The 13,827-nt window shown below is 44.5% G+C and overlaps 1 protein-coding gene across 5 annotated transcripts in view; it reads right to left on the bottom strand.

Moving 5' to 3' along the window:
* Positions 1 to 1,303: 1,303 nt before the first annotated feature.
* Positions 1,304 to 13,827, bottom strand: part of Capn13 (calpain 13) — a 93,104-nt gene continuing 80,580 nt past the window's right edge. For 4 of the 5 annotated variants that reach the window (XM_076942239.1, XM_076942237.1, XM_076942240.1 and 1 more), the window contains 4 exons: positions 13,635 to 13,763; positions 11,895 to 11,950; positions 10,906 to 10,964; positions 1,304 to 1,763 (listed from right to left, as the gene is read on the bottom strand). In XM_076942239.1, the coding sequence (XP_076798354.1) occupies positions 10,938 to 10,964; positions 11,895 to 11,950; positions 13,635 to 13,763 (212 nt within the window). In that variant the 3' untranslated portion in view covers positions 1,304 to 1,763; positions 10,906 to 10,937. Of the gene's footprint in view, positions 1,764 to 10,905; positions 10,965 to 11,894; positions 11,951 to 13,634; positions 13,764 to 13,827 lie in introns of those variants that run through there. The other variant, XM_076942241.1, reaches the window with a different exon arrangement.

The raw sequence follows: 13,827 nt of genomic DNA, 5'->3' as shown, positions 1-13,827 counted from the left end.
TGTGAGTCAGCATTTCGATCCACTGACCAAGTCACCTCTCCCTTTATGCCTTGTTACTTTAAAGAGAAAAATTAATGCCTGCCTGACTCTGGAGCAGAGCCTCGCCGTGGAGGGTCCTGGTCTGAATTGCTGTGGACACCAGTCTAGTAAATAAAAAGGAAGCCTGGTCAGCCCCAGGGGTGCTCCCTGTTGACCCTATGACCATAAAATGAACTGTTCTTTCTTGATTCTTCAAAACCAGGCCAACCCAGAAGGGGGTCAGGCTAACATGTGGCCAAGGCAGCCAAGGGTGCAGGTGTGCTGGAGTTTCTACAGAGACACTCGTAAGGTCACCTCTGAGCTCTTCAGAGATGGCTGGTTCAGTCTTCCGGATTTTTCCTTGTAGCAGAGCTCATATTGACCCAGGGGCCCAATATTTTTGCATGCAGAAGACCACATGCAACAGAGCAGTCCATCCCATGAGCTATTTTATTCTAAGTTCCATGAAGGGGATGTGAAATGACCAAGAACACCCTGTAATATGTGAGTTAGTCGGCTATGTTTGTTGTCTGTGTACTGGATGTGGTCACTTCCAAATGGTGATCTTGTTCTTGCGTGAGTGTGTGTGTGGCAGAGCAATCCTGCCCATGCTGTCCATTTTCTAATGGGGGTTTCTCATAAAATCACGCTCCGAAGGTCTTCTTTTTCCTGTCCTTTCCACGCAGACATTTGCTGTTCCTGTTGTTTAAATCCAAATCGGCTCCCTCAAGCTCTCGCATTGAGTGAATATCTGTTCTCCAGCAGGTGGCGCTGTTTAGGGAGGTTGTGGAACCTTTAGGAACTGGGGACCTAGCTGATAAGTATAGGTCTCTAGAAGTGGGGTTTGAGGGCTATATAGCCTGGGTTCTAGTCCTACAGCTTCTGATTCTTAGCCCACTGTGATGTGAGGAGCCTATGACATATGCTCCGTGAACACTGCTATCCCTTTCAGCATAGTGGATTAAAATCCCATTATAAAGAGTAAGTCAGAATGAAGTTTTTGTACCAGGTATTCATTCATCACACAGATGAGGAAACCAATCAGTACAATCCCTTCCTGGGAGATGCTTCCTGAGCTGAGCTCTTAGACTGCACGACCTCCAGAGCAGGGTCTGGCCTGGTCAACTTTTGAAATGATATTGACTCCAAGTGACCATTTTGAGATTCCCAAGGACCATGTGGTGAACGAGGAGGAGGAGGAAGGTGCCTACTCTGCTGGCTAGAATTGCCTTCCCTCAGTTGTATTTTTAAAACCAGATCCAAGATTCTCTTTTCACACCAAGAGTGTTTTTGTAGAAATAAATTTTATTTAGCCATTTAGCTGTGAAACAACTCGGGGTGCAGATACAGAAGAATATGGTTATTCGGCAAATGGCACTGAGTAGACCGTACCTGGGCCAACACCACCACCTGGGGCTGCATAAACTGGATCAAACTGGTTTTTCCAAGAAATGGATCCAGCGAGAGTGTGGGAAGGAATGGAATGTCAGCTCCTTCCTGCTTTGTCATGGGACTGGATATTTCCTGTTTTGTTTCCCTGCAAGTGCCTACTGATGTCAGAAAGCGCTCTGATGATCTATGACCTTGGGTTTATCCGAGCCTGCTTCAGCTAGAACTTCAGCCCAGGCTCTTCGCAGGCATCTTGTCTCCATTTCAAATACCAGGTTTAGCTGCAGACCTGCCATAGGGGTTGGCACAGCTCCATGGAGAAAGCCGTTTCCTTCAATGACCACTGGGAGCTTGTCCTAAAGAAACAGAATCTCATAGGCAAAGAGTCCAGGGAAAGCAAAGTTTGTTCCTTTCTTCATGTGACCCAGCCCCATTCCCACTATGTGGAACAGATAATGAGCCTGGGAATCTTCCACTGCGAGAGTAACACAGGGTCCCCCAGTAGATGGGGACGATCTTATCTTCAAGTTCCGCAAAAGATACTGCCCCATTTGCTCCACTCTGCCTGCAGCTGGAATCTAAGCCACAGCTCACCCAGCTGTGTGCGCGCCTGCAGCAGAGTGAACAGAATCATGGAGTCAGCCTGTTTTGTCCTTCTGCGGGCAAACCAGATGGACAGCTCTGCCCTCTGCCCTCTGCCCTCTGCCCTCTGCCCTCTGCCCTCTGCCCTCTGCCCTCTGCCCTCTGCCCTCTGCCCTCTGCCCTCTGCCCTCTGCCCTCTGCCCTCTGCCCTCTGCCCTCTGCCCTCTGCCCTCTGCCCTCTGCCCTCTGCCCTCTGCCCTCTGCCCTCTGCCCTCTGCCCTCTGCCCTCTGCCCTCTGCCCTCTGCCCTCTGCCCTCTGTAGAAGAGTGGCTTGTCTCAAGTGCACGTGGCTCAGATTAAGTTAACATCTCCTTGCCCGTGGTGGTTCAGGTCCCTGGCTTTCTCCTTGCCCGTGGTGGTTGGGGTCCCTGGCTTTCCTTCCCAGTTGCTCTCCCCTTCTTTCAGATCCTAAATGTTTTATTTTCAGGCTGTTTTTCCCCCACCTGTTATATTTATTTTCTAGTAAGAATTCAATCGAACACACATAATTTGAAAACTCAATCATGGCCATGAAGGAAGGAGCCGATTGCTACACCCTTCCTGTCCCTGGTTCTCCTCAGACTTGCTTTGGAGGCTTCAGCCCACCTTTCTAAACAGCAAAAGTAGACAGCGGCTCCCTCACTTGCCAGTTTTAAATGCCCATCGATTTCTGTGATGGACGACGGGGCTGGGTGTTCCTTGCCCACTTTTATATCTCTATCGGCTCTCTCTTCATCCTTCTAATATATTTAGACCACGCTTTTTGTTAAATCAATATTTAATTTCTACTTTATTACAATTATATATGTACTGTTCACTGCGAAGTGAGAAAACACTCTTGGATAGCATTTCCTTTCTTCTGTGACTTTTTGTTCTTCCAGGAGTTACTAATTACCTCATTTTTTTTTGTCCGTATAATCTGTCATTATCTTAATAATTCTTACAAAAGTCTCCAGGAGAATTGCAAAGCTTTCCACATGGCAGAGCTACCCAAGGAACTCTACTGGTTCCCCCTTTCTTTAGTCACCCTTCCGCTCCTCTGGGAACTGCTGCCCTCTACACGGTGTCTGGCTCTGATAGCTGTACTTTTCCACTGGTGAGTCTCATGTGTCCAGATCCCCACCCCCACCCTCCCATCATGCTCTCAGAGTGTGGATGTCAGTTCCCTAATTGAGTACATTTCTCTTCAAAAGCCAGCTCAGAGAGCTAGACGCTGATCTTCTAGGGTGGCTGTGGTTCTTAGTGGGATCTAGTAATTTTCATGTCAGCAGCTGCAAATCTAGACTCTCCCCAATTCTTTTTCATTCTTTGTTTTTCGAGATGGGGGTCTGTCTGTGTAGCACTTGCTGTCCTGGCTGGACAGGTCACTTCAATACCAGCCTGAAATTCACAGAGATTCACCTGCCTCTGCCTCCCAAGTGCTGGGATTAAAGGCATGCACCATGCCTGGCTCCCAATTCTCTTTCTTTCTTTCTTTCTTTCTTTCTTTCTTTCTTTCTTTCATTTTTTATTGGATATTATATTTACATTTCAGATGCTATCCTCTTACTCCAATTCCCCCACCCCTCACCCCTACCCAGGAACTCCCTATCCCCCCTCCTCCTGCTTCTATGAGGATGTGTCCCCACCTATTCCCCCAGCTCCCACCTCCTCTCGAATTCCCCACTCCCACTGAGTGTCCAGCCTTCATGGGACCAAGGATCTCCTCTCCCACCTATGCCGACAAGGCCATCCTCCCCTACATATACAGCTGGAGCCATGGGTCCCTCTCTATGTGCTCCCAGGCTGGTGGTTTAGACCCTGGGACTGGCTCCCAATTCTTAATATGATCTATATGACAGAGTTTGATCCAAACTTCTGATGGTCTCTTCTGCCTTGTAATGCCAGTCTTCCACCCAAAGTCTAGCTAGGCATCTCAGAAGGAATTTCCTGTTCTGAAGGTTAGGAGATATGCATTCGTTGGGATAGAAGCAGGCCCACTTTGAGGAGTTGTGGGTAGCAATAAGCAAGACCAAGGTTGTTGCTGCCTATTTTCTACTTGCACACAGATTAAAGGTCGCTCTGCAGTGGAGATCGGTAGAGATACTAATTTGTTAGATTGCTCTCTCCTGCCATATTGTCAGCAAGCCGACATGGATGCAGGTGGAATTAGCTGGACGAGCTTTCGACAAGTTGCGATCCACAGTGTGCTAAACCTCTAGACGCTGGAGTCAGTTAAGATCAACATGCTTCACCTGTCTCATTACACTCCCAGCACCTTCTGAACTTGATCTTTTAACAAAAATATCGCCCGCAATTGGGCAGTGGAGATACAAGCCTTCTTCAAAACAAATAGGTTTGAGGAGTGGGTAGAAGAGTTGGTCAGCCTGGCTGAGTTTATTCACCACGCTGAGCTAAGTCAGAGGTGAGCAGGGGTGGGGGTTGGTTTATTCACACCCTAAGCTAAGCCAGAGGTAAGCAGGGGCCAAGTTGAAAATGAGGCAGAGATAGAGGAAAACACAATTTTAACATCTAACAATGGTAGGACAAGCCAAGCAGCTCAGCAAGTCTAGGGTGCATGAAAGGCTTCTTGTATAGTTTACAGAATGTGACCCAGAAATAGATGGCCTGAGGATGGCTCCATCACTTCCTTCTCTGGGGAAGAAGCTCATGCAGTAAATGAGACACACCCTTTAATTATTTGAGCAACAATGTGGCAAACTCAATAAGACCCAGACAGTGACAATACTAATAGACATGCTATCACGGAAAGAGGAGACTCTAAGACAGAGGACAACTAATATCCACTGAGAAAGAAAGAATTATTCTCTCCCAGGGATGAGCCCCCTGATTGGTTATACCCAGAATCATATACTCAGAAGTAACACTCAGCAGACTCAGCAGGTTGTGGTTATATATTTGTGCATTTATGCATGCATGCATGTATGTAATTATAATAAAGGAAGAAGCCATAAATGTGAGAGGGAGTGAGGAGGGGGGACAAGGGAGAGATTAGAGGGAGGATAAAGAAGTAGGAAAATGATGTAATTACGTTCTAATTAAAATAAAAATTTAAAATGAATGCACAATTTCTTCTGCCACCTGGGAAATGGTTACTCAATGCCTACACTTTACTTTGAGCTAAGGTAGCAACAAATAAGACAGATCTAGGCTTAGTATCTGGCAGGGGATGGAGTCATCAGTTAAAAGAGTATTAGCCAACTACAGAGAGGAGGTTCCTTAACCTGATGGATGGTATCAATTAAAAAACTCAAAGTTAAATGGGACATCCATTTCACAGCTCCTCCTCCTGAGGCCCAGGGGTCATCTCAGAAAAGAGGGCAGAAAGAATGTAAAAGCCAGAGGCGGTGGCACACTTTTCTGAAATACTGATTTCCAGATATGACAGGGCACTTGCGCATGTGAATTCAGATCAGTTGTGATGGTGTGACCCAGACCTGGGCAAGGTCGAGGCAGACAAAGTCTCATCATGGAGTTCTGACAAAGTCCCACCCCAGCTAAGGAGCTATTGGCAAGTGGTGAGAGAGGGACTCTCTGAGACTGCTGGGAGAGCAAGACAGTCTGTATTCTTCAGAGACATGCTCCCTGAGAGGCTGCTCAGGTGCTAGTAGATGGTCTTACAGCCAAACACACATAGACAGCACCAAGTAGACTTTTGTGGGGGGGACTGGGAGGAATTATAGGGGAGGCGATGGGAGGTAGATTTGATCAAAATACATTATAAACATGTATGAAGTTCTCAAACAATAAAAAGGGGGAAAAACCATCATTTGCACAAGAGTCCTGGACATACTCATTTCTGAATGAAATTTAGATGCAATGCTTTTTAAATAGTAGATAGACTGTCACCGAGACATGAACACAGTATAACCCAACCACTGTGCCTCATGGCTAGAAAGGCACCATAGAAAAATATGAAAATCACAGACCTAGTTTTTAAGCCTCTGTTTTACTACTAACCAGCCCTCCAACCTGAGCAACTTTCTCACTTGTAAAACTGGGACAATACTGCACTCCTTGTGGATGGCCTTGGCAGGAATCAGTGGAAAAGGAGGGCCTTGGTCCCTGAAAGTCTAGGTGCCCTAGTGTTGGGGAAATCCAGAGCAGGGAGGCAGGAATGGGTGGCTGGGTGGGGGCATACCCTCATAAAAATAGGAGGTGGGATGGGATAGAAGAGGGTTTTGGGGGGAATGGGGAGAGGGGATAACATTTGAAAGGTAAATAAAATATCCAATAAAAAATAGTGCACTCCCACCCCTAAAAATAAAAAGCTTCGCATTTAACGTCATATGGAATACTGAAAGTCATCTTTGCCAAGATCAGAAACATAAGAATGTCTGTCTGTCTGACTGACTGTTTAGTTTTCTTCATTTGCTTTTAAATATCAGTTCAGAATTGTAGTAGAAATCCTATTTAGGATCAATGAGGAAGGAAAAAATCTCAAACCCCTAAACCAAGTCAATCCAAACCAAACCAAGACAAAAAACCAAAGTGATAAGTGGATACAATTTGGAAAATAGAAAATAAAACTACTTTAGGTTAGGATTTATATCTTTAAATGGGTGCAGAGAAGACCAGATGTCCACACGTGAAAGAATAAAAGTAGACTCCTGTTTGCATAGGCAAAAAAAAAAAAAAAAAAAAAAAAAAAAAAAAAAAAGCAAAACCAAAGAAACAAACAAAGAAACCCTCAAAAGAGTTCAAAAGTCTACATGACAAATGCTAGATTGCTGTAACAACAGGTTACAAGAAAGGTAGAAGTAAACATCTGTGACCCAAGGCTAGACCGTGACCCTTGAGTTCTACCATCAAAAGTATAACTAACAAATGAAAAATAGACATGGCAGACCTCATCAAACTTAGAGGCTCAAGAACTTCGAATGATACCACCCAGAATCGAAAAGATGGAAACGAAACCAAACCCTCAGCAAAACGCAGAGTGGGAGGATCTGGGAGGAGTTGGGAGAGGGGAAAATGTAATAAAACATATGAGAACCATCTTTAACTGAAAATAATTTAAAAAAAAAAAGAAAAGACAAGCTAAAGAACAGGAGAAAAATTGACAAGTAACATGATAAAGAATTAGTAATTAAAATATGAAAATAAGTTACAGCTCAGTAACAAAAAGATATTAAAATATAATTCAGTTTCAAAATGCAGAAAGGATTTGAATAGAATTCTCTAAAGAAAACACACAAGTAGCCTATAACCAATGGGGAAGAGTCTCAGCATCATTTGATATCAAGGAAGTGCCAATCAAAGTGAGGTACCAGTTCAAACCCATAGAGACAAACAGCACCAAGCGCTGCTCAAACTCCCATTCAGCAGAACCTCAAAATGTCACCAGAGTTATCACGTGATCCTTCAGGCCCATCCCTAGCTGTGTAACCAAGTGACATGTCTATCTCAACACTTACCCACAAACATTCCCAGTATAAGTATTAATGTTAGTCATGAAGCAGAAATAACTTCAACATCTACCAGTTGTCGAATCAAATATGGTATGTAGCGCCAATGAGATACTTCTTGGAATTAAAACGGAATGAAGAATGAAGATATGCTTCAATGTAGGTGTTGGTTAGTGAAAGGCAAAGTGACTAAGGGCCATTCATGGGTTCCTCTTACACGATTCAGCACCCAGAATAGGCAAATCTACACAGAGCAAGAACGTGGGTTAGTGCTTGCCTAAGACTGAAGGTTGGATGTAGATGGGGCGTGACAGCCGGGGGAGTAGGGAGTTTCTTTATATGCGATGAAAAATGTTCTACAATTACATTATTGGAATGACCTGCAATAAAAGAACTAGAATAAATGCAGGCCTACAATTATACTAAACCCACAAATGCAACATGATTGTGTGTGTGTGTGTGTGTGTGTGTGTGTGAGAGAGAGAGAGAGAGAGAGAGAGAGAGAGAGAGAGAGGCACAGAGAGAGACAGACACACACACACACAGAGAGAGGCAGACAGAGAGAGACAGACAGAGAGAGACAGGCACAAAGAGAGAGAGGGGGGAGGGAGGGAGGGAGGGAGAAAGAGAGAGAGAGAGAGAGAGAGAGAGAGAGAGAGAGAGAGAGAGAGAGAGCATGTATCATCATGTATCTGGCCTGGAACTCACAATGTAGCCTAGGCTGGATTGGAACTTGTGTTTGGCCCACCTCTGCTTCCTGTACTCTAAGTTCTCTAGGTGTGCACCCCTGTATCCAGCTTGGACTCCACACTTTAAGTGGTTAAACTGTATGGTGTGAGTTGTATTTCAACAAACCTCACTAAAGAAGAGTGAAAGAAGTTGGCAACAAGAAAACTATGTGTTGAGTTTTATAACTGGGAAAAAGGGTATGTGAGAAACTATACCAGTTGCCAGTTGAGCTACAGAAGAAAGGGCAAGTGTTGGGCTATTAATACTCAGGATAGAGCAGGCAGTAAGGCCTGAGATCCAAGGCTAGGAATAACAGTATGGATGGTAATGGTATAACCCAGGTATGGTGGAGGTAGATGAAAGGACAAGGAGTGGCCAGATGGATGGGCAGAGGCAGATGGTACAGGCCCCAGGGACTGACTTTAAGGACTCTAGACTTGCCTTGCACAGCAAGAGGAGATGTTGAAGGGTTTTGAACTTGGGATGCAGTAAATGGATTTGAATTTTTAAGAGCATAACTCTGGATTCAGGAAATTGATTTGAGGAATGTGAATGGATACAGAAAAAATAAGATCAAAAGACAATGCCAAATTCAGGGATACAGATGATTTCTAAGAAATCCAAATTGAAGTAGTTTGAAAAGAGAATAGGAAGTGAGGATGTGGGGATAGCAAATTCACATATGAAATTTGGCTATAATGGGAGGAGAGGAGAGGGACAGCAATAGCTGAAGGGATTGTGAGCTGGGAGAAATTCAAAAGATGCATGAGGGGGGTGTTAGCATTGAGAAGGTAAAGGAGAAAGTTCATTCAATCAGGCCCCTGAAAAGGGGGATGGCAATGGGATACAGGACATCCCAGAGGGAGATGCTGTGTAGCAGAACTTGGGAGAAGGAGGATGTTACCAAAGCAGGTGGAGTTGTACATCTTCAGTCAGAACACCTTCATCTTCCTGCTCCTAGCTCCTCAGTGCAACTCTTGAGCCGTGTGTGAAGGGACATGTACAGTGTTATGATGTCAGAGCATGACAAAGCAAGGAAGAGGGAACAATCTTGGGGTAATGACCACCATTAATGAGAGATAAATACATGTGACATGCATATGCGTCTTATATTATACTTCCTCCTTCAGCTTTCAGAACAGGAGACTGAAAAAAAAAATCAGTATAAAGAGAATTAGGACTCCCCAAAAGAGACAAGATAGAGACAATCCAGCGACCTTAACATTTCAAAAATGTAGCCTGTGAGCCAAATCAGCTTCAAGGTACAACTAAGGGGTCATTCTTTACATTAAACGTATGTAGACTGTGATAGGCACAATAAAACTGGAATGATCTTTTTTGTTTTTAAGGAGTGAAAGGGAAATTCAGTATAGTTGAGTAAAATCGACTCTTGTCAATTTGTAATCACTAGCAATCATCAAATGTTCATCAGGAAGTATTGATGCTTAAATATTACATCTTTATGCAGAGTACCCTTCTCCTAGTTTCAACATGATTCATAGATTATCAAGTACTATTTACAGAAGTAACAGAATTTCAGAGGGTGTGGTGGTGAATTCTGATTATCGACTTGATTGGAGTAAGACACACCTATGGGATTAGTGGAGTGCACTTTTGGGTGTGTCTGTGAGGGTATTTCTAGAGAGACCGACTGAGGTGGTAAGATATGTTCTGAATGTGTTGATTGGTACCACGCCAGGAATTGGGTCCCATACTGAACCGAAAGGATGGGGGAAGAAGAAAGCAGGGGGTATGAGCGCGCCTTTCTCTGCTTCCTGCTGCCATGCTTTCCCTGTTCCACATACTGTGTCCTTTCCAACTATGACAGAAATTAACCTTCCCTTCTGTAAATCGCTGTTGTGAAGCATTTTGTCATAGGAACAAGTAACTAACAGAGAGGGTATTGATCACAGGATCGTTGCATACAGAATCAACAGTGATAACTGAAGAAGAGAGACTTTGGGTCAGTCAAAAGAAATGTCTTTAAGAATCTCAAGTTCTGGCATGTCTAGTCTGTCTGTCTGTCTGTCTCTTTTCTGTCTCTCTGTTTCTATCTCTGTCTGTCTCTGTCTCTGTCTCTCTCTCTCTCTCTGTCTCTCTCTCTCTCTCTGTCTCTGTCTCTCTCTCTCTCTCTCTCTCTATATATATATGTATATACAGTGGGAGCACAAACTCACAAGCTGTTCAGATTCTATAACACTGAGCCAGAATTTCTGCTATGGCAGGACTGGGGGACTGGGCAGTGTGACTACAGACGTTCTGTAACTCTGCTGTGTTCCATAAAGGTCAAAGAGGGAATGGCCATGTGTCAAGCACAAGCTGGGAGTATACATGCCAATAACTGTCCATATCCACCACTGCCCAAAGCCAGTGAGGCAGTGATGGAGCAGCAGTGGCTGGCTCTCCTGTCCCCCACGGTCAACTGTTTGTGTTGCTCCATGGTGTTCTATTTTCAACGTCTCTCGTCTCTGCAATGAGTCATCACCCGGAACACTAATGAAATGTTGTAAATTTCTCATTCACAACTTTCAGGCTGCTCTCTTCATGAACTTGTCTGGACAAAGTCTAAGCATTTGGCCTTGAAACCTAGGAGCAAGGAGCAATGGGGCCTTGGCTCCTAAGGATCAACTTTCTGAAGTCTCTGAGAGGCTGTTTCCAGGGAGTCTTAAGTATCATTCTTACAGAAAGTGTGGAAATGTTCACAGGAAGGAGAAAGGACTCTAATGCTGACATGTCTTACCTGGACCAGAGGGCTCTGCTGGACTTCTCACCTCAGCTGTACATGACCAGGTTCATCCACTGAAAAACAAACATCATTAGAACAAACATTCTCTCTTTCCACTCTTATCTCTCGGGGGTGGGGTGGGGTGGGATGCATGCATATGTACAATATGTGAGTTTGGGGGCAGAGGTTGACACCAGGTGTTCTCCTTACTTTTTGAAACATAGTCTTCATTAAACCTAGAGTTTACCCATTGGACTAGGCTAGTTGGCTATCAAGTTTCAGGGATTCTCCTGTTCTCTGCCCTTCTGGGGCTCTGGGATTAGAGGCATGTACCAACATGCCTGAATTATTGTGTGCATGCTATGGATCTATTCGCAGGTCCTCAGGCTTGTGTGCTTAGTTCTTTCCTGACTGAGCCCCAGCCTGGTGGAACCAATTCTTAAAGCCGGTTTCTTTAATATGGAACAGGTCAAACATGTACCATCTCCCCTGGAAGATCTTAGTTCAGCATCAATACCTTTTCCCAGCTAACTTGACCCCCAGCATTCCGTCACAGCACATCTTCCCTACATTCCAGGTACCTCCTCTACAGTCCTCCACTACAGCCAAGCAATCGAGGGTACCTGTCATCTTCTAAACAGCCCAGCGGACAGAGGTGTATGTGAGTTGACCAGCTGCCTGCTTAGGTGGCTCTAAAATTCAGGCTTAATGTACAGTGAGCTTGGCGGATTGTTCTTTACTTCCTTTTTGGATTTATGACTCCCACATAATCCTCTGCTTTATTAAGCTATTGGAAAAAAAATAAAATCTCTCTGCCAAGATCCTGAAGCAGCCTGGCAGCCTGCAATATATAAAGGCAGTAATTGGAGGCAGCTCCCCCTCCCCAGCCTGGCTGGCCTTTGATGGACTATTCAATACCCCAGGGAGAAAAATGCCCCTTGGAACTGGATCAGGAGAATGTTGCTTGGGACATTGCCTGGTCCTGGGAGGGGAAGGTGCCTCACCTCCATTTCTGTCAGGTAGATTCCTTTGCCATCCTTGGAGAGGTTGCGGAATGCCTCTAGGGTAGACAAAGAAAGGTTTTGACTGGCTTAGAAGTCATCAACCTTCGGTGTCCCCAGAATGTGCCTTTCCTCTGTCCTCCTCTCTGTTTCCTGTGGGGCAGCTTAGGGTTCTCCCAAGACAAATATGATTATTCTCATCTCTCTCTTTCCAAATATCACATATCTTTCTTTTTCTTTGCCTTGTGTGTAGGGGTATGGGATATTTTTTAAATGGGCACAGTTAGGATCTCCATAATCTACTTCAGAACTCTCACCTTTTTCGGGGCTGTATTCTCCCCATCTTCACTAGGAGCCTTGGGCTTTTCAGATGTGCCCCACCGCTATTGAGATATCAGGATCCAGGGGTGTTTCTGGACCCCACTCTACCTTTCCCTTATTCTCAACAGCTGCTTTGAAGTGCTCAACTGTGAGGCTTGGGGCCTCACATAAAATTTTATTGAAAAAAAAAAAAGCTATTCTGCTTAAATGTGTGGAAATCTCTGGCCCCCAACTTTGGATTTTTATAGCTTGAAGAAAGACCTTCTGCCCATATGTATTCATTTGTATAAAATTCTTTCAGTAGAGACTCAAATCCTCCATTGCATAACTAAAGAGTGAATTTAGTCATAAATGTAACTGGAGAGGGTGATTTAAATGAACCTTGTTCCTGAGACAGAGCCTGAGTAGGGTGAAGAGGCAAAAAGAGAGTTGAGATATAGGGATGGAAAAGAAGACAGGGACACAGTTAACAGTAATGTCACTGGTGGTTATCAGTCTGGTACTCTCTGGAATTTCTAGGTCCTTGTGTCTGAGGATTAAAAACAATGGCAACAAAAAAGGACAGACATGTGGATAAGAGCAGAGGCAGAGACAGTTTATTGAGAAAGAATATACACCTGCGATGGTGGTCAGAGTTAGTTGTCCACTTGACAGAGTCCAGAATCACCAGAAGAAATAGATCTCTGGGCCTGCCTATGGAGGACTATCTTGATTGTATTAACTGAGGTGGGAAGACCACTGTGGGCGGCAGATCTTGGACTTTGTAAGTACAGAAAAGGAGCTGAACAGCAACATACATTTATTGCTTTCTTCCCAGTTGTAGATGTGACACAACAATGTTTCAAACTCTGGCTACCTTGACTTCTCTGACTGTGAACTATTCAGCCAGAATAAACCTCTTTTCCCTTAAGTTGCCTAGGTCAGAGTATTTTATCATAGTAACAGTAAAGTAAGACAACTTTAAAGAGAGGAAGTAAGCCAGAACTTGGAGGAAAGTTAGAAGCTCAATGGCCTGGTGCTAGGAAGATAGCATGCCTTTCTGTATCCTTTCTATAACACCAATTACCTCATACATTTGCATAATATGATGGACTTTCTTTTTTCTTTTTGAGAGTGTACTATATATTATATGCTGTCTTTGGCTGGGGAGCTTTTCGGTCTTCTTCTTGGTTGACTGGTTTCTTTTATACATGAATCTCACAGCAGTCTATGTAAGGCTTTTGCAGACCTCACCCTCTACCCCATTTCTTGCTACAACACTACTTGAAATCTCACTGCCCTGGCCCTCTTATATCACAAGTCTTAGACAGGACACCAGCCTGGTTTCTGCACCCAGGTACTAGGGCATCAGTGCTTTCCTGGCCATCTATTGAGTTCATTGGTCACTGTGTAGGTCTACAGAATGCCCCCAGGGTCACTTACTTGCCATGGTTTCCAGCCGTATCAGGAAGCAGACAAGACTGGGGAAGCTGACGTGGCCAGAGCTATCGCTGTACCTGAGTGTCATGAGATTCAGCAGCTCTTTGCTGATGAACACTCCTGAAAGGAATTCTGGGATGGGAAGGTAAGTTGGTGAGAGGAGAGAAGACTGGAGATGGGTTGGTCCTCTGCCTCA

This window comes from Arvicanthis niloticus, chromosome 11 (genome assembly GCF_011762505.2).
Source record: "Arvicanthis niloticus isolate mArvNil1 chromosome 11, mArvNil1.pat.X, whole genome shotgun sequence".
NCBI classification, from domain to species: Eukaryota; Metazoa; Chordata; class Mammalia; order Rodentia; family Muridae; genus Arvicanthis; species Arvicanthis niloticus.
The sequence above is the reverse complement of the archived record's forward strand: the minus strand, read 5'-3'. Positions and strand labels throughout refer to the sequence as shown.